This window comes from Hyperoodon ampullatus (genome assembly GCF_949752795.1).
Source record: "Hyperoodon ampullatus genome assembly, chromosome: 18".
NCBI classification, from domain to species: Eukaryota; Metazoa; Chordata; class Mammalia; order Artiodactyla; family Ziphiidae; genus Hyperoodon; species Hyperoodon ampullatus.
Genome location: NC_136931.1, coordinates 1,571,871 through 1,596,122, shown reverse-complemented (window position 1 = coordinate 1,596,122; position 24,252 = coordinate 1,571,871). Strand labels below are relative to the sequence as shown.

The following is a 24,252-nucleotide window of genomic DNA, read 5'->3' as shown; positions in this document are numbered from 1 at the left end:
TCCTTGCTCTTTCCTTGCTCCTTCCTTGCTCCTTCCTTGCTCCTTCCTTGCTCTTTCCTTGCTCCTTCCTTGCTCCTTCCTTCCTTGCTCCTTCCTTCCTTGCTCCTTCCTTCCTTGCTCCTTCCTTGCTCCTTCCTTCCTTGCTCCTTCCTTCCTTGCTCCTTCCTTGCTCCTTCCTTGCTCCCTCCTTGCTCTTTCCTTGCTCTTTCCTTGCTCCTTCCTTGCTCTTTCCTTGCTCCTTCCTTGCTCCTTCCTTGCTCTTTCCTTGCTCTTTCCTTGCTCCTTCCTTGCTCTTTCCTTGCTCCTTCCTTGCTCCTTCCTTGCTCCTTCCTTGCTCCTAGGGAGGGGCGGACACCAGCCCCAAGTGGGTTCAGAGCCCCTGATGCCTGCCACGCGGGAGCCCCCTCCCCTGACCCTCCAGGCCCTGAGTTAAGTCCCACTTAGCATGCAGTTAGGTGCTGCCTGCCCACTGCCCCCCATGCCCAGCCTCTTTGGGTTGTCCAGGAGCTCTGAGCCAGGGTCAGGTCTCCACAGCTGTGCTGTGTCTGCTCCCCTGGACGCTGGGCACGGGGCAGATGTCCAGAAGCGCCGTGTGAACCTGAACTTGAGAACAAGGGGTCAGCCCCCAGATGGGGCCCTTCCACCAGGAGCAGCTAACTCACAGCTGCTGGAACTGAAAGGACCCTTCAGACAACCGGGTCCGACCATCCCCCTCCGCCGATGGAGAAAGGGAGCCAGGAGATGGGCAGTGTTCCTGGCAGCAGGCAGCTAGCGCACCACAGCCTGTGACCTCGGCCCTTGAGAGGCAGCAAGGCGATTCCCAGGTCCTGGCTCTGAACGTCTCTGCCTGAAAGAAGCATGAGCCACTGCTGCTCGCAACTTAGCGGCCAGAAGGAGCCATATGGCCTGTCCTGCTTGCAGCAGGAAGCGTCACAGGCACAGGCCAGATACGTGTGCCCCAAAACAGGAGCTCAGCTCAGGGGCCCAAGAAAGGAGCCGGAACCTTCCGGAGACCGGGGATCCGCAGGACAAGGGCCTTGAGGCCATCCTGTGTGACCCCAGGGTCAGGGGATGGGGCAGGTGAAGGACCAGGCGGGAGCCTCAGCCAGACGCCCCCTCCGTTCTTCCTGGGCTCTCTGCCCTGGCCACCAGGTGCCGGTCACCCCACCACGGGGCCACTGCAGGTCTGGGAGCCACATGCCACATGGGGCTTTCCTGCTCAGGGCCTGGCTGGTGCCTAGCAGGGCTTGCTTCGGGGTGGCCAGGGGTCTTCTCAGATCTCAGGCCCCAACAGTATTTTCTCTCTTTTTCCTTCCTTTTCCTCCCCAACCCCAATCCGCGCCCCCGCTAAGCCCTTTCTCAGTCTGGCAGCAACTCTTTTCCGCTTTCATCTCTCAGGGTGCCTACGGAGCCAAGCCTCCTCCCCTAAAAGTATAGGTTACGAGCCCGCTGCTTCTGCTTCCAGCCTGCCACGCCACCGTGGGAGCCACGAAGCCCCACGGTCCCCGACCCACTCTGTCCTTTCCTTGCAGACTCCACTCAGGACCATGAGAGCAGGCCCCTCCAGGGCCCCTCGAGGGGCGAGGATGTCCGCCCGGCCCGCTTTCCGCGGCCCGCCTCAGACCACAGCATCCTCCTAGCACCCAGGACAGAGGGGCCATGCCTGGAGAGCAGCCCCTCGGAGCGCCACCCCCAACCATGACCGGAGACCTGCAGCCCTGCCCAGCGGCCAGTGGCACGGGGGGCCCCCTGCAACCTCCCAGTGAGGTCAGTGCCCCAGCCAACAGGACCACCAAAGCCACGGGCAGCGGGGCCCAAGCCATGGAAAGCCCTGAGACCCAGGTGCGGCAGGCTGGGAAGTTGGGGCCCAAGGCCCCGCTCCCCAGAGCCCAGTCCCTGAGCAGCGCCCCTGGGAAGGGAAGCAGCCCCCCGGCCCCGGCAGGGAGGAACCTGGTGCAGGTTCGCACGCGGCGGGCCAGCAGGCTGGACAGCAGCCCCCAGCAGCTCTACGGTCTGAGCATCGCCAGCTCAAGGCCCAAACCCGCCCTGGACGAGAAGACCCCTGAGGGCCCGCAGCAAGAGGCCCCCCGGCCCCCAGAGACCGAGGCCCCCCGGGGCCAAGGAACCAGAGCCCGTCTCAGGCCCGGCCCCCCCAGGGCTGAGGCCTCGCCTGGCCCGGAAGAGCTCAGCTTCCAAAAGTGCTTCCAGGAGACCCCCTCCAGCTTTACCTCCACCAACTATACCTCACCGAGCGCCACCCCTGGGCCCCCGCCCCTCAGGGCCCCCCAGAGCAGCGGCGCCAGCCCCTGCCAGCCGGCCTCCTACGTGGAATTCCAGGCCAGCAGGGCCGACGCCTGGCCTCCCACGGCTGAGAACAGCTTCCCAGGTGCTAGTTTCGGGGTGCCGCCCGCTGAGCCGGAGCCCTTTCCCGAAGGTGGCAGCCCCGGGGTGGTTGCCTTCCAGTACCCCTTCCCAGAGCTGCATGGAGCCGGCCCGAAACCCTTCCCCGAGGACGCAGCCGGGCCCGAGTATGCCGAGAGGGCGCTGGTGTTCGCCTTCCACCAGCCTCGGGGAGTGTGGCCCGAGGAGCCGGTGGGCACGGGCCCAGTCTACCCCCTGCCCGCCCACTCGGGCCCCCCAGCCCCGCCCTGCTACCCCGGCCGCCCCGGCGGCCTCAACGCCCCCAGCGACCTTGGCGGTGTGCTCCCTCCCGCTGGTGCTGCTCGCCCGGCTCCCAGCCCCTTCTCGGAGAGCACGGCCACCTTCCGGGACAGTTTGCACGAGAGCATGACCAAAGTGCTCCCTGAGAGGCCGCCTTCAGCCCACAATGGGCTGGGGAGCCCCAGGGGGCCCCCAAACTCGCTGGCCCAGAGGCAGTTTCCCGGGCAGGCGTATGGAAGCCCCGGAGCTGGCGGGGTGGGCACCAGCCCAGGGCCTCGGGACACGGAGCTGACTGCCTCCGGGCCGCCCGCCACCAGACTGCCCCCGCTCTGGGACCCCGCCACAGCCCCTTACCCCACGCCTCCTCTGGGCCCCCTGGCCACCACCAGGAGCGCATTCTTCGAAGCCCAGCCCGGCCCAGGCCAGCAGCTCAGCCTCCCCCAGAGCCCCCCGCTGCCCTGGCCCCAGGTGCTCCCGGCCGCCGGCCCCGGCCCCCACCAGATGGAGATGTTGAACCAGCTACCTTTCCCCCCGGAAGTCCCTGAGTGGCAGGGGGGCAGCCAGGGGGCCCTGGCTGCTGCCGCAGGCAAGACGCCCGGGCCGGGCGAGAAGCTGGCGGTCCTGAGAAACAGCCCGGGCCAGCACAGCAGTGGTTCCCCTGGGCTGTTCGCCTACAACGGGCTGAAGGACCCTGGAGCCCAGCCCCCGTTTTTCGGGGCGGCCCAGCCCCAGGCCTCCCCCAGGGGCCCCCCCGGCCCGCCCCCGCCCAGGGTGGTGGGAGCCTCCCCCAGCGAGTCTCCCCTGCCCTCGCCGGCCACCCACACGGCCAGCAGCACCTGTTCGTCGCTGTCCCCTCTGTCCAGCAGCCCAGCCAACCCCAGCTCGGATGAGGGCCAGCTCCCTGGGCCGCTCGGGCCCTCCGCCTTCTTCCACCCACCCACTCACCCCCAGGAGACCGGCAGCCCCTTCCCTTCCCCCGAGCCCTCGCACGCCCTCCCCATCCACTACCAGCCGGAGCCAGTCAAGGCCTTCCCTTTCCCCACAGAGGGGCTGGAAGAGACCCCGTTCCCTAGCTCGGGGCTCGAGGTGGGCAGCGTGGGCCTGGAGGGCTTCCCCCAGGAGCCACCCCCCTACGCCGCCCACCACTTCCCCCTCAGCAGCGCCAACCTGGACCAGCTGGACGTGCTGCTCACGTGTAGGCAGTGTGACCGGAACTACAGCAGCCTAGCCGCCTTCCTGGGGCACCGGCAGTTCTGCAGCCTGCTGCCGGCCAGGGCCAAGGATGGCCACCAGCAGCCCCCCGGGTTCCCCACGCCCCCCGTCACCCCCTCCGCACTGGCCGCCCCCAAAGCACCGGCCAGCGGGACCCCGAGCCCACTCAGCCACACCAGGACAGCGCCCTTCCTGCTGGGTGGGGACGTCCGGCCCGATGGCAGAGATGACCCCCTGAGGATGAGCTTCCTGCCCAGCCCGGCCGCCGCCCCCTTCCCACTGCCTGCAGGGGACCTGGACCTGGAGGACGCCGCCAAGCTGGACAGCCTCATCACGGAGGCGCTCAACGGCCTGGAGTACCAGTCAGACAACCCTGAGATCGACAGCAGCTTCATCGACGTCTTCACTGACGAGGAACCTTCCGGCCCCCGGGGGCCCGCCACCGGGCAGCCCCCCAAGACCAGGCTGGGGGCAACGCCAGAGAACAAAGCCCAGCTCCCGCTCCCGGCGGTGACTGCCCTGCTGGAGTCCCAGCCACCCCGGCCCGGCGACAGGGGCTACCCGGCCGGCCCCAGGCCCAAAACCCGCTCCCTGGGCCCAGCGCCCTCAGAGGCAGATGGGGCCAGCTTGGCCGGCCAGCAGAGAAGAGGAAAGCGGTTTAAGTTGTTCCGGAAAGAGCTGGACACGGTCAGTACCGCCAAGAGGCCGGGCAGGGGCTCCAGGGCCAGCCGCCTGAGGCCGAGGAGGAAAGGCCGGGCTGAGACGGCCCTGTCCCGTCCGCGGGACCTCAGAACCCAGGCCCCCAAGAGCCACGCAGACCCAGGGGGACGGGCCCTCCTGGTGGAGACCCGGAGCTCCAGGCGCCTCCGACTGTCCCCCGGCCAGGACTGCAGGCGGAGGCGGCCGCGGGGCGGCACCTGGAGCAAGGAGCTCATCCACAAGATCGTGCAGCAGAAGAACCGGGCGGGCAAGCGCGGCCCAGCCCCGGGCACCATGGACGGCGGGGCCCCGGACTGCGACGGCGCCTCCGAGTCTGAGGAGGAGGATGGCCCGCGGCTGCGAGGCTCACGCTTCAGAGGCCGGCCCCGCCCCAGCGGCCGGCGATGGCGCCGGGGCGAGAAGAGGAAGGAAGTGGACGTGGCCCCGGGTCCCAGAGAGGACGGGCAGCAGCAGAAGCCTAGGAAGGCCGTGAGGCAGGAGGCCGTGAGGCCTGGGGGCTCCCCGGGCCCAGAGGAGCCAGGCAGGCCGTGGCCAGGTCCCATCAAGAGTCCCGAGGCCCAGGGCCCGTCGCACGGCCCAGAGGCTGGAGTGGGCCCTGAGGAGAGAGGCCCCCAGCGCCTCCTGCAGGGTCTCACGGGCGCCGAGACCCCAGAGGAAAGCCATCCCTCTCTGGACTTCCCCCAAGACACCAAGAGCCCTGAAATTGCTGAAAACCTTCCCCCTGAGGCCACAGAACTTCACAGAGAGGCTCTGAGCTCCTCTTCAGACCCCTGCCCCCCAACCCCAGAGCGACCACAGCTCCACAAGGGGGATGCAGTGCTGCCCCGCACGAGCTCGCCCCCGCTGGGTGCCCCCCGGTGCTCGGAGCCTGCCGTCTCCGAGGACGGAGAGGAGCCCCCTGCCTCCCCGCCGGGAGAATCACCGGTGCCCGGCGCTAACGCAGCCGACACGGCCCACCCCGAACCCAGGGCCCTCTTTTTGAAGACCCCTGGTCTTGGAGACTCCGTGGGGCTTCCAGCTGCCAAAAAGGGGCCTCAGCCCTACAGCAGCCCTCCCAGCGGATTGTTCCTCAGACCCAAAGACCTGGCTGACCGTTTCCACGAAGACCTGGGGTCCCAGTCCTCAGCCCCAGACAGCCCACCAGCCATCAGGGCAGGCCTCTGCCAGGATGGCGAGGATGCCAGTTCCCAAGAGCCGAAGCCACCCAGGAACCCACCCTACACAGTCGTCACGGGCCCAGGCAAAGCTGAATCGCCGCCGGCCTTGGAGCGCACGGCCCTCTTCTCGGGGCTGCCTGGGGACGGCTTCGAGCCACCAGTCTATGGCAGCTTCTCTGGGAATGGGGACACCCAGGGGCCGTGTGCGTGTGCCGCCCCTCCCCCAAGGAAACCTCAGCTAGACCCGCCGTACCCCTCGTTTCTGCCCAAGAAGGGCTGGTCCCTGCTGGAGGAAGTGTCCCCCGTGCCGCCTGGCCATCTGGGCCCTTTTCCCAGCCTCTCAGGGGAAAAGGCATTCAGTCAGAGGTGTCCCAGTGAAGGGACTGTGGCCACCAGCCTCCCCACTTTGCCCGGCAAGGTAATCAAATGTAGCACCGCTTGTAGCAGTGACCTGTCGGAGGAGGAGCTCGAGATCAAAAGGCTGGTCACCGAATTGGAGAGTCAGCTGCAAAGCAGAGGCGCACAGGACGCCCCGGGAGAGCCGTGCGGAGCCAGCGTCACCAGTCCTGGGGAACTGAGTCCACGCCCGGAGGGGGCAGAAACAACTGTGGCCACCACGGGGGGCACTCTGGGGGGCCCCCAGGAGGAGTGGCCCTCGTTCCACCCTGGAGAAGCAGCCCTGGCTCCCGGCGCCCACAAGGACGTCACGGTTCCTGAGGGTCCTTTCAGGCCCACTGGGGCCAGCCTCAGTTTCCGGCCAGTGCAGAAAGCCGGGGTCTCCAAGACGGGGCTGCCCAGGGCCGAAGGGGGCCTCGGGACCCACCTGGAAGTCTGTTTACCGGACCCCCCATGGGACATGGGGAGTTTAGCGAAGTGCAGCCCAAACCCTGAGCCTTCACTTTCTAAGGGTAACAGGGCCACCAGAATACAGCACAGCCAAGACCTCCCACTGCTCTTTCCCTGCCCACGGAGAGGGGGGCTTTCCCCGGGATCCCACAGGGCACCTGGGCCCTGCCGAGACCCCTCAGAGCTGGAAGCGTTCGGCAGCCCTGTTGCCCCTCTGGCCCCTGGCTTGGCATTCCGAGGGGCCAAGCTTCTGCCCCTGGGTGCCACCCCACATTCTGGTGCCAGTCACAACAGTGCTCCCAAGGGACACTCTGTGAGCAGCACAGGTGGGTCAGGAGGAGCAGGACTCCTGTCCCCTGCAGCAGGGGGCCCTGGCCCTGAGGGTGATGAGGGGTTTGTGCCGGCGGGGGCCTCCCCAAGTCGTGCCTCCGTGCCCGACCCCAGCCCTGGCAGAAGGCCCCAGGACCCAGCCTCGAGCCCCCTTCATCAGCTCCAGCTCCTGGTGGCCAGAGCGGCTGAGAGAGAAGATGACACCCAGGGCTCACAGGGGCCCCCGCCTGATGACACCCAGAGTCCTCAGCACAGCGACCCCTCAGATCCGGGAGAGGAGAGTGTGGAAGGTGGGAAAATGGCCTGCAGCCCTGCCCGGGGCTTCCCGGGGTGTGTGCGGATGACAGCCATCCCTGCTGTGGCCGGACGCCAGCTGGGGCCAGAGGGAGATGGACATCCAGGCTCACACGGCCAGGCCGAGAAGCCCAAGGGCCAAGTCGGAGCCAGCCAACTGCAGCCAGATGACCAGGGGAGGCCGGGGCGGCCAGACCAGCTAGCCGGGCAGCTCCAGAGAAGCAGGGCGGCCGTGGGCCTTTGGAACGGGGCACGGGCCACCCCAGGCCCCACCTACTCTGAGGCAGAGCCTTCAGTCCCAGCCTTGGCAGCAGCCGACACGGAAGATGGGCCTGAGGACCAGACTCCAGAGGCGGTAGCTGGCCCAGGCCTTCAGAAGCATCTGCTGTTCGCTGGCGAGAGACCAGTGTCCCCCACCAGGGACCTGGCCAGCCACACCGCCTCACCCACTTCTGCAGCCACCCCCAATCCCTGCGGCCCCAAGGAAGGCCCAGCTCGCCGCCCTCTCCGGGGGGACTGTGGCCCCCTGGAAGACGCTCCCAAGGAGCCCAGCTTCGTCGGTGTCTTCACTCCCGCCCATGGAGGGGACTGCCCTGGAGGTCGCATGGCAAGAACCCTAGAGGGTTCCAGAAAAGAGAGACCAAGGGAAGCTCCTGCCTGTGTCACCCCTCCCCACCCAGCGAGGGCCACCTCCCCGAGAGTGACCGTCAAGGCCGCTGCCCTGTCCGGCATCCCTACCACTGATGGCCTGGGGGCAGTCAGAGGCCCCAGGGCCGAGTGGCCAGACCCCAGGGGAGCCCTGTCCAGCACCCACCCCGATGGGGTGCCCAAGGGCCCCTCCTCAGAACCCCCAGGCAACAGGGAAAGCCACGGTGTCACCGCTGTGCCCACTGACCCTTCCACACGGGGGGCCGTGGGGCCAGATCCCCACACCTGCCAGGAAGGCGAGGCAGAGGCCAGCCTCCAAGAACAGGAGGGCCTAGAGATGCCCGGGGCCGGGCGCCCTGCCGTTACAGAGGCATCCGAAGCCGGCACCAGGGGTCTGAGGGTCACCTGCCCTTCCACAGCGCTCCACCCAGGCAGAACCACAACTCCAAGCGGCACAGCCAGCGACTCCAGACCACGCTCCCCCCAAAGCCACGGGAACATCTTCCACCAGAGACCCCAGGGGGATCCCCTCAGTCCCCAGGACCCCAGACAGAAGCCTCGTGGCTTTAAAAAGAAGCCTGTGTTCACTGAGAACGGCCACTGGCGGGGCAGAGCCCCCAGCGGGCAGCCCGTGACCTGTGAGGTCTGCTCGGCCTCCTTCCGCTCTGGGCCGGGCCTGAGCCGCCACAGAGCCAGGAAGCACGGGCTGCACAGGGCTACTGCCTCCCAGCCAAGCCCAGTGGCCCCACCTGCTCCCCAGACATGCCACCCACCCGGGAAGAAGAGCCGCAGGGCGCCGGGGAAGGAGAAAGCGAGGCGTCTGCTGCGAGACCCCAGCCAGGCCGGTAGGCTAACCCCTGCTCGCAGCTCTGTGGCTCCTGAGGATGCCCTGGGTCCCGAGATGTCCAGGGGGCCTAGGCGGGGGCTCAGCCTTCTGGGGGCACCAGGCTGTCCCCCTCGCTGGGAACCACATCCCCCAGACATGGTCAAGCAAGGGGTGGACGTGAGGCCTGCAGAGCCCAGGAAACGGGACCAGCTGGAGAGGGATGAGCCCCGTTCCAAACAGACAAAGAAAGGCGGGAGCCAGAGGCGGGGCAGGCCGCCCGCAGACCTCCCCAGCGAGTCAGAGGGGAAAGCCAGCAAGAGGGCGAGAAAGCCAAGAGCGAGAAGGTCCCGGGAGGAGAGCGGTCTCCAGGGCCCCGCAGATGTGATTTCAAGGAGAAGAGGCTGGAATCCATCAACTGCCATTGCCAACTGCCCGGCTCTCCCGAGCCGCCACCTCTCACCAGAGGCAGAGCAGGGGACTGAGTCCACGCCGCCGACTTTCGTCGCCACGGACCTGGAGGAGACGCCTGCACGGAAGTCTCCTGGGGATCGGGTGGCCTGTCCAGGGATGGTGGAGGGGGCATCTCCTGGGCCAGAAGGGCCAGTGGGGCGGAAAGCAGCCTCGGCAAGAGGGTGCGGGGGACCCCGAGAGACCAGGACGTCTGGCACCTGCAAAGAGCCGTCGAGGGCAGCTGGGGGTAAACCTGCAGGGGACAGCAGAGTGGCCGAGAGCAGATCGGGGCAAGGTGTCTGGGAGGGGCACGAGGCCCCCTGGGACCCCCAGGGCCCTCCCGAGACTCGTGGTTCTGAAGCAGGCGGCACCGTCAGCAGTTGCCTGCAGGACCCCCTGCACAGTCCGGGAGAGGCGGTCCAGGGGCAGGAGAGCACTGCCCCTGAAGCCCCCAGCCCGGATCTCGGAGACCCTCTGAGCGTGTTTGATGACGAGGCCTCCTTTTCCCAGCTCTTCCCCCTGGGAGACCGCTTGGTTCGGAAGAAGAACCCCCGTGTCTATGGGAAGCGCTGTAAAAAGTCGAAGCCACCTCCCCAGCCCGAGCCCAGCGGCCAGGCAGGGGGCAGTGTCACCCTGCCCTCCTTCCGCCTGCCCACGGACCTCAGTGACTCTGGCTCGCTCTGCTTGTCCCACGAGGACCCGTGGGGTGACGAGGCTGCGGGTCTGCCGGAGTCCTTCCTCCTGGAGGGCTTCCTCAGCAGCAAGGTGCCTGGCATTGACCCCTGGGCCATGGGCCCCAGCCTGTGGGCCCTGGAGCCCCACGCGGAGGTGGACCCCTGCTGCTCCGAGGACCACCCGTCAGAAAACATCCCTGAGCTGCACATGGTCCCGGCAGCTTGGCGAGGCCTGGAGCTGCAGGCCCCCGCCGACGGGGCCACCTCTTCTCCGGGAGATGCGAGCCCCGAGCCCCCCAGCCTGGAGCGAGAGCACTACGAGTGTGGTGTCCCTGGGAGCGCCGTGGACCTGCAGATGCAGGACCTGTGCTTCCTAGGACCCTGCGAAGACCCTGCAGCTCTCCCCGGCGCCAGCTTCTTGGACTTCAAGGCCACGGCCAGTTCCCAGGGCCCACAAAGCAGGACAGAGGGGGCGGCCGGGGCAAGAAGGGCCCCAGGTGGAGGCCGACCCCCCAAGGCCAGGAGGGCGTCCTACAAGTGCAGGGTGTGCTTTCAGCGCTTCCACGGCCTGGGAGAGCTGGACCTCCACAAGCTGGCGCACAGTCCCTCGCCGCCCCCTACCTGTTACATGTGCGTGGAGCGCAGGTTCGGCTCCCGCGAGCTGCTGAGGGAGCACCTGCAGGAGAAGCACGTGCAGAGCAAGGCAGGGCTGTGGGCCTGCGGCATGTGCCGGCGGGAGGTCGCCGACGTCTGGATGTACAACGAGCACCTGCGAGAACACGCCGTGCGCTTCGCCCGCAAGGGGCAGGCGCGGAGGTCCCTGGGGGAGCTGCCCGGATGTTGGGAGGGGGACGGCGTGGCCACGCGCTTCCTCAGCGGCATCGTGGGACAGGTCTCCAAACCCCGCCGGGGCAAGCGCTCCACCGGCGGCAAGGCAGGCGGGGGCCCCGCGGAGGCGTCAGGGGCGGATGTGGGAGCTCGGAAGGAATTCCCGAGGGAGAGGCCAAGACCCAAGGTCCGCGCCAACGGCTCAGACCCGGACAGCGCCTCGGCCCAGGGCAGCCCGTCAGCCTGCGTGAACCCGGCCCCGCCCGGCGGCTCGTCCCCCGACGGCCGCTCGCACAGCGAGTCCCCCCTCCCAGCCGTCCCGGTGCACCAGGACTGCAAGGACCCCGCCCGCGACTGCCACCACTGCGGGAAGCGGTTCCCCAAACCGTTCAAGCTGCAGCGCCACCTGGCGGTGCACAGCCCGCAGCGCGTCTACCTGTGCCCCCAGTGCCCCCGGGTGTACCCCGAGCACCAGGAGCTGCGCGTGCACCTGGGCGGCGAGCACGGGCTGAGCGGGGAGCTGGAGCTGCAGCACACCCCGCTGTACGCCTGCGAGCTTTGCGCCAACGTCACGCACATCAGCAAGAGGTCCTTCGTCTGCAGCTCCTGCAACTACACCTTTGCCAAAAAGGAGCAGTTCGACCGGCACATGGACAAACACCGGAGGAGGGCACAGCAGCCCTTCACCTTCCGCGGCGTGCGGCGGCCCGGCGTCCCCGGGCAGAAGGCCTTGACCCGAGAGGGCTCGCTTCCCAGCAAACGGCGCAGGGTGGCCACGTCCAGCAGCCCCCCCGGGGCCGGCGTGGACGGGCCTCTGTCCCGGGACTGCGGCGCCACCCTGAACGAGCGGTCCCTCCCAGCCCTGCCCCAGCCCTGCCCGGAGGCAGCTCCCAGCACCACAGCAGGGCAGCCCGGGACCCCAGAGAGGCCCACAGACCCCGTGGGCCACCCCGTCGGCAGCGGCGATCTGCCCTCTGCCCTCCAGGAGCTCCTGCCCCCGTCTCTGTCTCCTTTCCCGGCGGCCTCGGCTGATGGCAAAGATGGCCACGAGCCGGACCAGGCCCTGGAGAGCTCCGAGGACGAGGCTTCCCCAGGCAGCCCTGGGCGCTTCCTCCAGCAGGCTCACCCCTTGGGGGGCTCTCTGCCCCAGCCGGGAGCCAGAGGCCAAGACGCAGAGGAAAAGAGGGCAGCTGGCCCGCTCTCAGGGAAACACAGGACCCCAAGTGCCCCTGGCAAATGTGCCCCTGACCATCACCCAGAAGCCCCCTCTCTGCTCTGGAAGGAGAAGCAGGTGTCCACGTGTCACGTGGCACCTGCCGGGGGCACAGGAGGCTCCTCCCACAGGGGCAGTGCCAACAAGCCCGGGGGCTGCCAGAGCTCGTCCAAGGACAGGTCAGCCTCGTCCACCCCCAGCAAAGCACCCAAGTTCCCAGTACAACTGAAGAAGGCGGTGCCCAGCCCAATGCCCAGAGAGCTCCCCCATGGCACGTTGGACAGGCCAAAGCCCCCCACCCTCAAAGTCAAGCCGGGCCCCGGCTCCCAGGGCGCTGGAGGCCCCCGGCAGGGCACCAAGGCAGCGGGCGGCAGCCAGCCCCAGCCAGCCAGTGGGCAGCTCCAAAGTGAGACAGCCACCACCCCAGCCAAACCCAACGGCCCAGGCCAGGGCCCCGCCCCAGACAAGGCCCCCCTTCGAGCCCCAGCCAAGGGCTACCCCAAGGGACCAAGGGAAGCCGGTGACCAGGGGCCGCGAGGGAGCCTGGGCCCCAGGGAGGATGGGGACAGCAGTGAGAAGAAGAGAAAGGGCCGGGCGCCGGGGCCAACCAGGAATGAAGCTGTGGGGAGCCTAGGGAGAGGCCCCGCGGTCCCTGACAAACCCCCCCGGGCCCCGCGAAAACAGGCGACTCCCAGCCGCGTTCTCCCTGCCAAGCCCAAGCCCAGTAGCCAGAATGGCACAACACCGCCCCAGCCCTCAGAGCCGCGGAAGGGGGAGCCCGGCCATGCCCAAGGGAACAGCAGGCGCGGCAAGGAGGGGCTGGGCAAGGCTCTCCCCCAGGCCAGACCCCTGCATAGGCCCCCCAGGAGGGGTGGGGCTGTCCTCGGTGCTGAACCCCCCAACTCCCGGGCCTGCCGGACAGCCGAGTCCCAGAGCCACCTCCTCAGCCAGCTTTTTGGGCAGAGACTAACCAGCTTCAAGATCCCTTTAAAAAAGGATGCTTCCGAGTAATTTATAGGAGCCAGCGCGTGCCTGGGAGTGGGGCTGGGGACGAACTGGCAAATGGGGGACCTGGTCTATGCTGAGGAGCTCCAGTCCTCCGAGAGTTTGCCTGGTGGCCACATCTTAATCCACCTGCCATAGCGTGCAGATACTCAGACTTTGGTGTTAGACCTGCGACTCTGATGCCTTGAGCAGGGCCTGGGGTGGACAGCAATCCCTTTCTAGCTGGAAGGTGAGGGTGAGGGGCGGGCCAGCTGCAGCCTCTTTAAGACCATGCAGCTGTTTTCTCAGTACCAAGACGTTAAAGAGAGAGCCACTCCCCCCCCACCCCAGCCCCGTGTGCCCCACAGCCAAGGCCCGGTACGCCAGAGAACCCCTCGCTTTAAAGGTTTGCACAGGGCGCCCCACCTGTGTCATCTAGCAGGAAATAAGTTGAGGCAGCCGCCGGTCGTATGGTGGCAGCCTCTGTCTTAGTGTCGTTGCTGCTGTTGCTGGAATTCCAAAGCGACCCTAGAAACCAGATGGGGGCAGAAGAGCCATCTGTGAGCTGCCCAGCGCCCCCCGGACCACCCCACCCCCCCGAGCACAACAGGCCTTCTCTGACCACAGGGTCATGCCGGCCACTGTCCGTGCCACTGACGGAAGCGCTGGTCTCCAGTGCACCTTGACCCCTGGTCCTCCCTCCCCACCCGCACTACCCCCAGCCCAGCCTCCGCAGCTGCCCTCTCTAGAGCCTTCCTTCTACATGGAGCTCTCTGCTGCAAGTATCAGCAATTTTACTCTGAAGATCCTGGTGCTATTTTCATGTTGTAATGTGAATACAGGCTTCCTTGATTTGTTTTACCTGGGGGGTGGGGTCGGGCCAGGAGGCGCAATGTGCTACACGGGCGGCCCAAGGCACCAGTGGCCTAAGAAGCCCTTCGCTGGCTCCCGGCCATCGGTGGGAGGCTCCAGCCCCACGGGCAGGTCAGAGCAGCCAGTCGGGCAGCTCATGCACTGACACGACCCAGGGGCTGGCTCGCATATCCTTTCTACAGAATCGTGTCTTCACGGGGGCAGGAGGCAGGGAGAGGCTTCCTTCTCTTCTTAGGTGTCTCTGAGGTTTGTGGTTTGTTTTGTTCTGTTTCTTCATTTTAGCCTTGGGTGCAATGTGTATGTCAAAAGTTTTAATTTTGATATTTCGAAAGAAACCAAATCAGGCCCATACTGCCTTTGTAGAAGGTATGTGTGCCACTCAGAGTGCCTCTTTAGTGCTGATAAATAAACTCGGGGGCTCTGAGGTTGTAAAATCTTAGCGCATCCATGCTGTCAAATATATGTCCACTGTTTTCACAGGGCACCTCCTCTGTGGCCTCTGTCCTCCCGCCAGCCCCACCCTGCCTGCCCCCCCTGAGCCGCCGCTCCGTCCGTCCTGTCCCAGGGCCACCTGGCCCTGCAGAGCTGCCCCAGCCATAGAGTGGTCCCACCAGCCCCCAGACTTGTTAACACGGTGCAGACAGTGCCTTAGTGCTGGGCGGGACCCTCTCGGGAAGGAACTAGCACAGCTGGGTTAGGGGACCCAGAGGGCAGAAAAGGCAGCAGGAGGGATCACACTCCCCCCGCAGGCTCAGACCCCTGGGGCCCACATGTCCTGAAGACCCCCGTGTGGGACAAGCGCCCGGATGGCAGGCAGGGCCCGTCCAGAGTCGGGCACCAACCCTGATGCCGTCCTGCCTCTGACAGCTGCCTGGACACGGGGGTCTCTCAGAGCAGGCCTCAAACAACACATGCCGGGCCGGCGGGGAGCCTCGCCAAGCCCTTCCACAGGGAGGGATCCTGCACGTGACCCGAGACTGCCGAGCCCATGCCACCCCCCCACCCCCCCCTCCCGGTGCCCTACGCACTCCCCTTTGTCCTGCCAGGCCCCAGCCCTGCCATTCCCTCCGCCAGGGACGCCCTGCCCTGTCTTCTCTCTCGGTCTCAGCCACTCCTACCAAGTCCCCCCGCCCAGGTGGGCTGCCTCCATTTCCACCCCTACCGTGGGCCGGGCACAAGCCAGCGGCTTACGAAGTGGTGCCGGCTGAGGGTTGCGCTTTCGGTAGGTGGAGCTGGAGCTGCGTCGGGGAAAGGCTAGCTGGGGACTCGGTGGTGGACGCCTGTGGGCCGGCTGGGTCCACGGCACTGGGTGCCCCCCCATCGGCTCACCACGCCTCGGGCGGCCTGGGGCCGGCGTCTGCATCCCCAGAAACGTGACGGGGCGTCCAGGCCCTGCCCCAGACTGTGAATCCGGGGCTGGGGTGAGCCGGGCGCTCCGCGCCCTCTGGTGCCAAGACTCACCACATCGAGGACCCCCGCAGCTCTAGTCTTCTCAGGGCAGGACGTGAGCGAAGCCCACCCTCCTGGACCCTGAGCCCACCCCGCAGCCGTGAGCCCCGTGGCATGAACAGCGCCAACCTGGCCAGCAGGTGGCAGCATTCGCCGGCTCGGCGGGGAAGTGCCGCGCCTCAGTGGGCACCGGCCTCCGAGCCCCACACGCACACATCACAGGTACGCTGGGCACCCCCGTCCTCACCGACAGGCCCAGAGACGCACACGGGGGTGCAGTCCTCCACGGCTTCGCACACACACACCCACACACAACCACATGAGTGACTCCGTGAGGCACATCTGTGGGACCCAACCCTCGAGGCGTCTGGGGTGGGCATCCCGAAGGGCCCCATGTGAGCCGAGGGAGTGGGCCGGACAGGGTGGGGGAGGGTCCAGGTGGGTATAGGCCTGTGCAGGGGCCACGGCTCCCTGACCCCCTGAGAAAGCTGGAAGCAGAGCCCAGACCCCACTGCCCTCGCTGGCCTCGGGCAGAGACCCCTGGGCCTGGCTCCCCCGTCTAGGAGGCCAGAGTGCCCCTCACCCTGAGACTGCAGGGTCCCCCCGGGCTGCCCTGCACTGGGCAGGGGGCAGGGGAGGCTGAGGAGCAAGGTCACATGAGCGCTGTATGGTACAACTGCACCCTCCCAGGTCCCAAAGCCTGACCCCGAAGGCCCCTCGGCCCCCAGCCTGGAGACGGGGCAGGAGAGAAGATGGTGCCTGGGACCAGGTAAGGAGGCCCAGGCGGAGGGGACGGGCGGGGGGGGGGGTCTGCCAGAACTCGGGGGGCAGGGAAGCAGGAGGGAGCGGGCTGGTGGTGGAGCGGGCAGGCCAGGCTCCATCCCCAGGCCCCGTAAAGGGGGAGGCTTGCCCACGTGGCTAGAGGGCACGTCCGCCAGGAACCTGCTGGAGAATGTCATTAAAGTGGGCTTTCCTAGGCTCAGAGAATCCAGTCTCCCAGGGAGAGTGTGTTGACGGCCACGCTCACACAGGCGGAAGAATCTGCAGGTACAGGGTCCCACAGAGAAGGCCTCAGAGGCGCAAAGGCCTCCAGGGAAGGGCTGGATCCTCGTCACCGGGGTGCATCCAAGCACCTCCCGTGCGTGGACAGGAGTTGGAGGCCGTGGGTCCTGTCCACGTCACCTGCGAATGTGCCGCGGGTGGGCTCTAGAATTGAGCCTGAGGCTGCGTCTCCCCAGACAGACCCCATGTCTATGCCTATCTGGTGGGTGGGCAGTTGGCCCGAGGTCCCGCTGCTGTGGCCATGCCGAGCCTTTGGGGCATTGCTCCTTTCCGCCTGCCTGGGAGCTCAAGGCCACAGCCCCTTCCCACAGGGTAATGTCTGCCTTGCTGACCGGCTGGCATGGCCTTGTGGGCTGCAACTCAAGGCCACCGGCCTCCTCCCCGGAGCCCCAGGCAGAGAGAGGATGCAGGTGGCCCTCCCGGGGCCCAGGGTTTAGCTGGGCCTGAACACACTGCACCTCGGTCTCAGCTGCCGAGAGATCCAGGACCGTTGCTGGGGCCCAGGCAGGAGGGCGACCACCAGGGGCCAGAGACATCAGGCTCATCACCGGCCCTCTGGGCCTCGGTTTTCCTGACTATTTTTTTTTTTATAAACGTATTTATTTATTTTTGGCTGCATTGGGTCTTCGTTGCTGTGCGCAGACTTTCTCTAGTTGCTGCACGGGGGCTACTCTTCGTTGTGGTGCATGGGCTTCTCATTGCGGTGGCTTCTCTTGTTACGGAACACGGGCTCTAGGCGCGCGGGCTTCAGTAGTTGTGGCACACGGGCTCAGTAGTTGTGGCTCGCGGGCTCTAGAGCACAGGCTCAGTAGATGTGGTGCACGGGCTTCGTTGCTCTGTGGCGTGTGGGATCTTCCCGGACTAGGGCTTGAACCCGTGTCCCCTGCATTGGCAGGCAGATTCTTAACCACTGTGCCACCAGGGAAGCCTCTTCCTGCCTATTTAAATGGGCCCGACAATCACCGAAAACCCTTCCAGCCCTGACACTCGGGGCTCCCTCCGAGGGCTAAGTGCTGGGGCTCACTGGCTTTGCCTGGACCCTGTCCCCCCGCTGTCCACTTGGCTCCCTCCCTCCTCTCCCCTCCTTGAGGTCTTTGCTCAGATGGCACCTCTTCTCTGTGGCCTCCCTAACCACCTGCTAAGATGGCAGCTGCACCCCCATTGCCCCAGGCCCCAGCCTGCTGTACTTGCAGCACGTTTCACCTGATGTGCCCCACGGCCCACTCCTGAATCCTGGCTATCGTCCTGCCGCTGGGCCCTGAGGGACGCGTCCCGTGTGCTGTTCACAGTTGTACCTCCAGTGCCCAGTATGGGAGCGCAATCTACGTCTGTGGGGGGGAGGGGGGGAAGGGGAGGGGGAGGGGGAAGGAAGGAAGGAGGGTGAACGAGGAAATGTGCGCTTCCTATCCGGTGACGTGACCCACGTGACCCCCACTCTCTTCGTTGGGAAATGTCCAGATGATATTTCCTGTCTGCGCCTGGCTGGTAAATGGGCCACACCTGGGCACCTGGGCATGAAGGGGTGGATCTCACTGATACCTGAGGACAGTTTCCAGGCAAGACACATTCCCCCCCTCTCTGCTCCCCCAAGATGTCTGAGGGGTGGGCGGTGGAGATCAGACAGGGAACCCCCTGAGCCCATCTCCCAGGCCAGAGCCAGTCCCAGCCACCATGGGGGCAGCCCACCCCCCCATACACCCTCCCCTCCCCGCAGAGTGGCCCAGGAGGCATCTCGTCGTCCCTAGCGTCGCCCGACTTCCCCCAGGCCCCGCCTGCAGGCGCCTCTGATCCCTTAACTTAATTTACTTCGACATCCTTGCTGCTATTTGACCTCCCTATGGAGTCACGTGGTGCTTAGAACTCATTACACCCCCTTGAAACAGGAAGTTAATTAAACCCTTCACAGAGCCGGTGTTGACAAGCATCGGTGAGGGCCCCTGGCACAACTGCCCAGCAGCTCCAGGGCCTTGGGCTGACCAGCAGCGGGGGGAGCGAGGCCTGGGCCCCCTTCCCCCCAGCGCAGCCACCAGGGCCCATTCTGGAGCAGCAGGCGTGGATTTCCTAGGGAGACTCCAGCTCTGCTGCTCACCTGCTGTGTGGCCTTGGGGGAGTGACTTCACGTCTCTGAGCCTCAGTTTCCTTGTCAGGCAAATGGGAATTCTAACCGTCCCTTCTTCAGAGAGCTGTTGTGAGCAGACGGTGCTCAGCACGGGCCCTGGCACTGAGGAACCGTCCACAACTCACTCGTACCACTGCAAGCGTAAGGTAACAGCGTGCTGAGTACCACAGAAAAGGCGCCTGGGCCCTGCAAGCTGGATCAGAGAGGAGCGGCCTAATGTGGTCTGGAAGCAGTCAGGACCTCCCTGAGGAAGGGTGAGGGGGCCAGGCAGTGGGAGGGAAGGGTGCACCGGGTAGCAGGAACAGCTTGTGCAAAGGCCCTGTGGCCACAGGCCACCAGGACCCACATTCAGGGAGGTTCAGAGGAGAAGGGAAGAGTGGGGCGGGGCAGGGCCTGAGGTTATCACATTCGCTTAGCGGAAGGCCCCGCTGGCTTCAGCCTGTAGTGGGGCCAGGAGTGGCTGTGGGGATCCGGTAGCCGTCAGGGTGGTAGGTAAGGGAAGCTTGGAGCGGGGGTTGGGCTGACAACAGTGTCCCCACAGGGCCTCTCGGAGCTATACGGAGGTGACGTCAGGGACACTGGAGGCACAGTGAAGCAGAAAGAGGGCTCACGGTGTGGCCTGGCCGTCAGAGGCCCCTCGCCTGACCTGGGCTCGGGACGCGCTCCCCACGGTCTGTCCAGCCCTCCCAGCCTTGCCCTCAGCTGAGAACGCTCTTCTGCCACCACTCTCTCCTGAACAGTCTTCATCCTTCGGTGTCCAGCTTAAGTGTCTAGAACATTCTGTGGTTCCCTTGGTCATCACCTAGCAACCAGTGCAGAAGCTGGGACATGGGAGGCGCCACAATCAGCCCCCTCCCCACCGGCAGCCACTGCCCAGCCCCGGGTAGTCCTCCTGGGTCGGGGCAGCAGGGAGCATGCCCATCAGCAGAGCCAGGCCCACGGTTGCCAACCCACAGGGCAGAGGGCAGCGGTGGAGCAGACGTGAGCCCAGAGCCACAGTGGCACCAAGGCTAGGGGAGCCCTGAGGGTCATGCCCCCCGCCCCCACTTACAGATGAGGAAGCCAAGGACCTAATTGCTTAAGGACTTGCTCAGGGTCACAGCCTCCAATGTGGCAGAGCCAAGATTCAAACCCAGTTCTCCTGGGGCACAGCCAAGGTTAAGAACCCGGACTCTCGAGTGCGACTGCCTGGGGTCACAGCAAGTGCCACCACTTCTGAGCTGTAGGGCCACTCTGAACCTCAGCGTCTTCATCACCACCACGACAGCCTTGGAAGCTGTGTCCTAGGCCCAGCTCTGCCACTTTCTGCCTGGGTGACCACCAGAGGGTTGCATAAGGACATCACGAGAGACCATGAACCAGCCCAAAAGAAGGGCTTGGAAAAGGCTGGTGATGCCGATAATGACATCGCCCCTAGAGCCATCCCCAGGAGACTTCCCTAGGCCCAGACAACCTTGGAGCCTTCCCGAGAGGCCTCCAGACTATTAGACCTTGAAATCCAGCAAAGCAGGAAACATCCAGGCCATGGTCAGGGCAGCCCAGCTCCACGCCGAGCCCTTCTCAGCTCCATAGTGGGTGTTGCCAACCCCCAAGTGGACTGAAGGCAGTTCTGTTTTCTCCACCAGTGATGTTTGGATGTGAATCTTGGCACTCCCACAGGGGAGGCAGGTGGCCGGATGGAACCCTCTCCCATCTGAGCAGGGATCCCTGCAAAACCCCACGGAGATGGCACCTCCTCCAGTGAGCCTTCCTTGATTTCCCCAGGCAGAGGCGGCCGCTTCTGCTCTGGGCTGAGCCGGGCCTGCCTTTCCACAGCATTTCTTGCTCCTCTTTCCTCAGTTTATCGTCCTTATCAACAGACCTCCCCTGAGGGTGTAGTGGCCTGTGTGAGCGAGGTCCTGTGACACCGCCACCAGTCACGGTCACGAGCAAGCTGGAGTTTCCTCATCTGTACGGTGGTGGTAATAATATCCCCGTGCAGGGCAGACAGAGGGGGCAAAGCATGGAAGCAAAGTGCCCCAGAAACATCACGGGCCTGGGTCAGGGTTGTCATGGTGGGTTTTTTTGTTTGTTTGTTTGTTTGTTTATAAATGTACTTAGTTTTAATTTTGGGTGCGTTAGGTCTCCGTTGCTGCGCGCAGGGCTTCTCTGGTTGCGGAGAGCGGGGCTACTGTTCATTGCATTGCGCGGGCTTCTCATTGCGGTGGCTTCTCGTTGCGGAGCATGGGCTCTAGATGCGCAGGCTTCAGTAGTTGCGGCTCGCGGGCTCAGGAGTTGTGGCGGACGGGCTTAGTTGCTCCGCAGCAAGTGGGATCTTCCCAGACCAGGGCTCGAACCCGTGTCCCCTGCATTTGCAGGTGGATTCTTAACCACCGCACCACCAGGGAAGTCCCCTGTCATGGTGTTTGATGGGCACTTGACCCGCGCAGGTGCACAGAGCCCTGCACTTGGCTTAAGGCTCTTCTGTTGCTGCCCGGAAATTCTTAATTTTTGAACAAGGGGCCCCACATTTTCATTTTTCACTGAGCCCTGAGAATGATTTAGTTGGTCCTGGTCAGCAGGACCTGCCTCTGCCTCTAAGTCCCTGGGCAACTGGGGTGTGTCTCTCCTCTCAGAACCTAAAGTGGCCAAAGTCCTGCCACTCTTTTCCTCCTGCACCCTAGACAGACATCACTAATCGATCATGGTTCTCCTTCACCTGCTGACCCTCAGAACCCTCCTCAACACAGACCTCCAGGCATTCCAGCAGCACCAACCTGGGCGTCACTTGCTATGCATGGAGCCTCAAACCCAGCACAGGTCCAGCCCGTGGCCACCTCCTCCAGGAATCCCCCTGACTGCCTGACTTGTGAGGTTCCCATCCTGTAAAGAGGCCCCCTTTTGGGAAGGCAGCAGGCCCAATGAGAAACCCAGACAGGTGGGGCCCCTTGTCCAGTTGACAAACATGTGGGAGCCCTGGGCCGAGTGAACCAGCCATCCATGGGCCCCATGCTCCCCAGAGGAGGGGTGCAGCACCGGGTAACTCTAGGAAGGCTGTACCCCTTGGCCCTGGAGCGGGAAGAGCTGGTGAGCACGTGACCCCGGACAGGTCTCTTGGCCTCCCGGCCTTAGTGTTCTTGTCTGTCCAGTGGCAGTGGCTGGTCCTGGGGTAGACCTCAACCTTCTGCCCTGCCTGCCAATCTCCTGCCCTCCTGGGAGCAGCAGTAGGGCAGGGGAGAGTGCCCAGGTTCTGAGGGCAACCTTTTCCTCTTCCGTGGGGCAGGGGCCGAGGTAACAGGAGTCAGAGTGAGGGGGTCTCACGGGCAGAGTTCTCAGTACCCAGCCAGCCCCCATATGTGACAGTCGTGATGATTATCTGCCATCTGATGGGTGGGCCCAGCTTTCTGGACAGGCATGCAGGTGTCCTGTTTGCAAAGGTCTTCCCATTAGCCCCTGGGCCCTGCTAACTTCCTATTTCTTGTGAATATGGGGGGTGGGGGCAGGCACCCAATGCAGGCCAAGAATGTTAAAAGAATACACTTGAGCCCCCAGGGACAACTCTAATGCTGTATGACTTTCAGCCTCCCTGGAAGATGGGGGGCCTCTGGGATCCCATGAGCATATCCCAAAGAACAGAAGGCTCGGTCTCCATTTCCATGGCTGGAACAGGCAGTACTGACCTCGCTCCCTTCTGACTGTTCCAGGCGGGGAGGGGGCTTAGGGGTTCGCTCAGCCCGCGGAAGGGCCTTCTTCCTGGGCCTCCAGCAGGGGCGCCCTGAAGAGGCACGGCCGGGGGAGGAGAGGCCCAGAGGGGCAACGCCTGGGGGCAGCTGCGGGGGGAGCAGACACAGGCCGCTGGCTTCTACGCCACCCCTCCCCCCGATTTCCAGCCATATCTGAGCCCAAGGGAGGAGGACCCGAAGTCCCCCACTCTCCACTTGGGGCTGCAGCCACCGGAGGTGGCGAACCCCAGGGATGCCGCTCTTCCACCACAGTCTTGGGCAGAAGCCCCACCCTGCCAGAGCCGGCTCCAAACCCCAAATCTGGTCCAAGGCAATGTGGGGCGTCAAGGCCTCGGGCTTCCTGCCCCGGCCTTCACTGTCCCTCATCCCGCGGGCCGAGGAGGGTGGTCGCAGAGCCCGGAGGTTCTGGGCGGGACCGAGGCCCTGGAGGCGGAGTTACAGAGCGGGGGGCGGAGTCATGGGCGGTGGAGGTCGGAGCCGTGGCTTGGGGGCGTGGTCTGGGCGGGTCTTCGGGGTCCAGGAACCGAACCAGGTCAGGTCAGGCTGGGGGACGGAGCTGCAGCTGCGCCGGGGGGCGGGTCCAGGGAGGTCTGGAGCCCGGCCGGACGCGGGGCGGCGGGATGCCTTGGGTCGCCGAGTCTGAGCCGGGTCTGGGGACAAAGCGGCAAGGCCGAAGGAGTCGCCGAGGAGGCCACAGGTCTACCCAGGGCCGGGGGCGGGTTCAGCCCTCTGGGGGCGGGGCCAGCAGGCGGGGCGGGGCCATTGCGGCGAGGAAGCAGGGCCAGTCCAGGGGCGGACCAGGGCGGCGGGGCGGGGCGGGGCGGGCGGGGCGGGGCCGGGGCCGCGAGGTAACGAGATCCGCCCGGGGGCGGGCCAACTCTGTGCAGGCGGGGCGAGGCCGCGGCGCTGGGGGCGGGGCCAGCGGTGGGGGCGGGCCCGGAGGCGCGGCGCCGTGACGCGGACGCCCCGCCCGCACGCCCCGAGCGCCCGGGCCGAGGCCGCCCGGTTCGCCGCGCGCTGCCCGTAGGTTCCATTGAGAAGAGCCGAGCGGCGGCGGCGGCGGCGTCTGCGCGGAGGCGGAGGAGCCGGCAGCAGCCCGCCGCCCGCCGGCCCCGCCGGTCCGCGCGGCCCCACAGCAGGGCCGAGCCTCCGGCCTCCTCAGCGGCGCCGGGCCGGACGCGGCGGGCTGGGGGCGCGGGCCGGGGCGGCCGCGGAGCCCAGGGGCCGGGGGCATGAGCCGCCCCGCGGCCCCGCCGCGCCCCCGCCGCCCGCCGCCGCCCGCCAGGGGCTAGAGGCGGCCGCCACGAGGGCGCGCGGCGCCGGAGACATGTCCAGGAGGAAACAGAGCAACCCCCGGCAGATCAAGCGTGAGTCAAACTTTGCCCGCCGGCCCCGACCCCCGCCGGTCCGCCCCCGGTCCGCCCCGCGGTGCCCGCGACCTTCACCCCGCGCCGCGCCCCCCGCGCTGTGTGCCAAGCGCGCCGTAATCTAATCTCCGCTGGCGGGCCGGTCCCCCGCGTCTCGGCACCGGCACCGGGGGTCCCGCCTGGTGGGGGTGTCCGCCCAGAGGGCCGGAACGGGGTTGATGGGGGCGCGGCCACCTCGCGGCCTGCCCCTCCCCCCCATCCCCCAAGATGGTGCGGCGATAAGGCGGCCCGATCTGGGCTCAGATAAAGTTTAAAATATTCCATTCTGCAAGTCCCATCCTGATAAGATCGCTCTGTCGGGACGGGCTGAAATTGTGATCTTATCTCGCGCGGTTGACTCTCCCAGGCTTTGTATCTAGAGGGAGAAAGAGAGAGACCTGGGAGGGAGAGGGGGCACCCGGGGCGCGTGGAAGTGCACGGCCAAGTGGCGGAGACCCGCCGGCGCCCACCCCCACTCCCGCTGGCTTGCAGAGCCGCCTGGCTTGCGGGGTGGAGGTGTAGCTACCGCAGCCCACGCGCTAGGCTCCAGCCCTGTCTCTGGGTCTCGAACTCGAGCCTTCCCTGCCCGGGGACAGCCTCCTGGAGGTCCTCCCCTCCCTGTGTCCCAGCCAGGACTGCAGGGGCGCTGTGCGCTGGGTGGCTTGCGGTCACACACACCCTCTAACCGAGGGGTCGGGGAGGGGTCTCCTGGGACTCAGTCCTGGGCCAGGGTCGCCTCCGCGCGCGTCCAAGTGTCTCACCCGTCTGGTCCGCAGGC

At 66.1% G+C, this 24,252-nt stretch overlaps 2 protein-coding genes across 2 annotated transcripts in view; both read left to right on the top strand.

Annotated features, from left to right (window-relative positions):
* Nucleotides 1-1,659: 1,659 nt before the first annotated feature.
* ZNF469 (zinc finger protein 469) lies at nt 1,660-12,870 on the top strand (the record flags this gene model as incomplete). Its single annotated transcript, XM_079723402.1, has 1 exon — nt 1,660-12,870. One exon carries the CDS (start codon nt 1,660-1,662, stop codon nt 12,868-12,870), a length of 11,211 nt encoding a protein of 3,736 aa, XP_079579528.1.
* A 10,525-nt stretch (nt 12,871-23,395) lies between these two features.
* Nucleotides 23,396-24,252, top strand: part of ZFPM1 (zinc finger protein, FOG family member 1) — a gene marked incomplete at its 5' end in the record, with an annotated part of 69,435 nt that continues 68,578 nt past the window's right edge. The window contains one exon of the mRNA XM_079723160.1: nt 23,396-23,435. Within this exon, the coding sequence (XP_079579286.1) occupies nt 23,396-23,435 (40 nt within the window). The remainder of the gene's footprint in view (nt 23,436-24,252) is intronic.